Genomic DNA, 4,233 nt, shown 5'->3' on the forward strand with positions numbered 1-4,233 from the left:
TTGTAGTGAGGTGGATGGACCTAGAGTCTGTCATACAGAGTGAAGTAAGTCAGAAAGAGGAAAACAAATACCGTATGCTAACATATATATGGGATCTAAAACAAATGGTTCTGATGAACTTAGGGGCAGGACAGGAATAAAGACGCAGATGTAGAGAATGGACTTGAGGACATGGGGAGGGGGAAGGTTAAGCTGGGATGAAGTGAGAGAGTAGCGTTGACATATATACACTACCAACTGTAAAATAGATAGTGGGAAGCAGCTGCATAGCACAGGGAGATCAGCTCAGTGCTTTGTGACCACCTAGAGGGTTGGGATAGGGAGGGTGGGAGGGAGATGCAAGAGGGATGGGATATGGGGATATATGTATGTATATGGCTGATTCACTTTGTTATACAGCAGAAACTAACACAACATTGTAAAGCAATTATACTCCAATAAAGATGTAAACAAACAAACAAATAAATAAATAAAACTTGCTGTTACCAGTGGGGAGAGGGAAGGAGGGAGGGGCATGTTATGGGTATGAGATTAAGAGGTACAAACTACTATGTATAAGATTGATAAGCAACAAGGATATATTGTACAGCACAGCGAATTATAGCTATTATCTTTTTTAAGTTGAACTATAGTTGATTTACAATATTGTGTTAGTTTCAGGTGTACAGCAAAGTGATTCAACTTGCCTCCATAGGTACTGCAAGCTACTGAAAATGGCACAAAACATTGGCATAATTCATTTGGTGCAAAAGTAATATAATATGTATGAGTTAAATCAAGAAGCCAAATGCTCAGGGAAATGTAACATACAAAGAAGCAGTGGCAGATATATATGCGGTGTTCTACTGCACCTATTTTCTTGAGCTGTTAGAGCATTTGAAGTTATGGTGTTCATACCAAATATTTCTAAAATTTTGTAAACTCTGGTAGTGTGCAATTTGTCTAAAATATTTTTTTCCCCATTAAACAGTTTATTACAACACTACATCTACTGTAATCAAAGTGGTGCTGTTTACAGTCATTATCATATGTACATTTTTAACAAGAACAAACTATTATAAAACAAGCATTTACTTGAGGTTTTTTTTCAATTGCGTGCCCATTATAATGGCCAAATGTATATAACCAGTAATAAAGTTGCAAAAGCTATAACTTTTAAAATCACACAGGTTTCCTTCATATAAAACAGGTAAGCAAAATAAAAAATAAAAGTAGAGCTACTGGTTACCATTTATGCAGATTTGCTTTATTCAGATCTATTCCTGTTCATTTTATCCATGAATCCTTACAGGTTCAGTTCAATCACAAGAAGCAAACTGCTGGACAAGCATCATTTTTCCCCCATGAAGACTGTTTTGTCTTGGAAGGTGCTCTTCTTCCTTCAGCTTCTAACGATGAAGATACTCGCGCTCTCGGTCACGCTCTCGGTCCCGGGCCCGGGCCCGGTGTCTCTCTCGTTCTCTGCTTCTCTCTCTGTAATAATCATCATGATGATCTCCACTGTGGAATTTACGACGCCGACTCTTTTCTCGTGATCTACTATGATCTCCTTCTCTTGATCGTTCACGTCTTGATCCAGAGCCATAAGACTGGGATTCAGTTCCATGAAGACAATCTTGCAAAGAGCTAATAAGAACTTTGCAACGATCATCAGCAGATACTTTGGATTGTTTAATTAAAGAAATTGCAGTTACCAATGTCTCAATAGCGCTCCCATAATCACCAGCACTGGCATCAGACACAGGTCTTGAAATAGCACTGCTTGAGATTGCCCTATTTCTATTCATGATTTCTTCAAACTCAGCTTCACTCAATGGTGTTCTTGCAGTATCCATTTTCCTTCCAGGAGGCCCACAGTCACCCCTATCATATGGTGGAGGCTGACCATATGGATCTGTTGGTGGTGGCCCCCAGCTATGTGGTGTAGGCATGCCGCTGTTAGTTGGTAGAGGAAAGAAAGCCGGGTTCACATGTGAAGCTGGTGGTGGGGCACCTGGAGGTGGTCCAGGAAGATACAGAGGAGGAGCGAGCGTAAGGGGTGGCCCAAGAGGGCCAGGTGGGTGAGATGGAAAGGGGCCTGGAAGTGGAGGTGGTCCCTGTTGTGGAGGTGGTGGACCAGGAGGGGGGCCGTAGCCTGGAACTGGAGGTGGAGGAGCAGGAGGAAGCGGACCCAATGGAGGCTGCCCAAAATGTTGTGCAGGAAAAAGAACTGGTGGTGGAGGGCAATCTCCTCGATTAGGAGGCCCAGCTAAAGGAGGAGGCAGAACCTGACCAGGAGGTGGAGGACCTGGTGGACCAGGTGGGCCTGGAGGACCCAAGGTTGGACACGGTGGAGTCTGTTCAGCTGGAAAAGGTGGAGGTGGCCCTCCTGGTCCTGCTGGTCCAAGAAATCTGTCCCCACTAGGAAGAGCCCCTGAAGACAGGCCTGTCCTCTACCACCTTGTGGAAATGCTGCACGTGAACTGCCTCCCGGAGGACCAGCTTTACCTTCCCCAGACAGTTGTCCTGATTGTGTAGTTTTCCTGGACTGCATTTCAGATTGACTCAGGAACTGTTTATTGCATGGAGTTACAACAGGATTCTGACCATGAAGTTCTCCTTTAGGCAACAGATCCATTAACATTTTTGAGGATGCTTCAGATCCAACACCAAGAAGGGCAAACACCTTTTACTGGCCATTTGCCTGATTTTCAAAAAGTTTTATCTCGAAAATATCAATTACTCCCAAAGAATGAACTGCTTCAGTTAAGTCTTCATCTGTTGTCCACCATGTTAGATTTCCAATATACAATGCAATTCTCTTTCCAGTATACGTATAGACAACATTTGGTGCCGCTCCTTTACCCACATCATCACCAACAGTTGGTGGGAGAGTGTCCATGTAATCCTGATCTTCTGGGACATCTCCATTATTTGCAGATGGAGAGATGACATCATCATACAAATCTATCTGATCATGCCCACCATATTCATCTTCCTGGTTGAACTCTTGGCCCACATCCACGTAAATGTCTGTGTGGTCCACACCATGCGCCATCTTCTCTCGGCCTTGGCTGCCGCCACCCGCTGCCTCCTGCAGGTCTGCCCTCAGCAGTAGCAGCAGCGGATCTCTGTCTAAAATCTTAACATAAAGGGTAAAACACAGAAGGCAAGGAAGCACTATGCCTACGTCCACAGTCTGTGGTGATATGGCTTCTTTGTGAATTTGTGCATGTCTTTCTTTTCTCCTATTCCATGAATGCTCCTAATGTTTCCATACTTCCAGTTCTTCACTTCTTCTCTTACCTTCATTTATTTATTTTTTACTTTTAACAGCTTTATTGAGGGATAATTTATATACTGTACAATTCACTCATTGTAAATGGATAATTCAGTGATTTTTAGTAAATTTCTGCAATTGTGCAATCATCATCACGATCCAAGTTTGAAATACTTCTTTCACTTCAAAAAGTTCCCTGTGTTTGTCTATAGTTGATTCCTGATCCTACTCCCAGCCTCAGGCAACCACTCATCTGCTTTCTGTCTCTACAGTTTTGCCTTTTCTAGAAATTTCATGTGAATGCAATTAAACTATATGTTATCTTTTGAGTCTGGCTTCTTCCACTTGACATAATGCTTCTGAGATCCATCCACACATGTGTATCAATTGTTCATTCCTTTATGTTGCCTAATAGTACTTCATTATATGAATATAGCATATTGTCTTTGTCTGTTAGGGCTGCTATAAAAAAATACCACAGACTGGGTGGCTTATAAACAACAGAAATTTATTTCTCACAGTTCTGGAGGCTGGGAAGTCCAAGATCAAGATGCTGGCAGATTTGGTGTCTGGTGAGACCCACTTCCTTGTTCATAGATGGCTGTCTTTTTGCTGCACCCTCACATGTCATGAGGGGTGAGGGATCTCTGTGGGGTCTGTTTTATAAGGGCACTGATCCCATTCATGAGAGCTCTACCTTCATGACCTAATCACCTCCCAAAGACCGCACCTCCAAACACCAACACACTGGGGATTTGGTTTCAACACATGAATTCTGGGGGAACATAGACATTCAGTCCATAGCATACATTTTGTTTATCACTTACCAGGTACTGGGTACTTGGATTGCTTTCACTTTTTGGCTCTTATTAATAGTTTCACTATGAATATTCACTTCTCAGCTTTGTGCTGACAAATGTTTTCATTTCTTTGCATGTATTCCTAGGAGTAGAATTGTGGGGTCATGTAGTTAG

General features: G+C 42.5%; 1 protein-coding gene across 1 annotated transcript; it reads right to left on the reverse strand.

The window, feature by feature from the left end:
* Nucleotides 1-1,388: 1,388 nt before the first annotated feature.
* LOC133093588 (cleavage and polyadenylation specificity factor subunit 6-like) lies at nucleotides 1,389-3,037 on the reverse strand. The gene is given in 2 exon segments (XM_061193511.1): nucleotides 1,389-2,428; nucleotides 2,431-3,037. Coding segments are annotated over 2 exon segments (1,647 nt in total).
* Between the last annotated feature and the right edge of the window lie 1,196 nt (nucleotides 3,038-4,233).

The sequence above is a fragment of the Eubalaena glacialis genome, chromosome 6 (genome assembly GCF_028564815.1).
Source record: "Eubalaena glacialis isolate mEubGla1 chromosome 6, mEubGla1.1.hap2.+ XY, whole genome shotgun sequence".
Lineage (NCBI taxonomy): Eukaryota > Metazoa > Chordata > Mammalia > Artiodactyla > Balaenidae > Eubalaena > Eubalaena glacialis.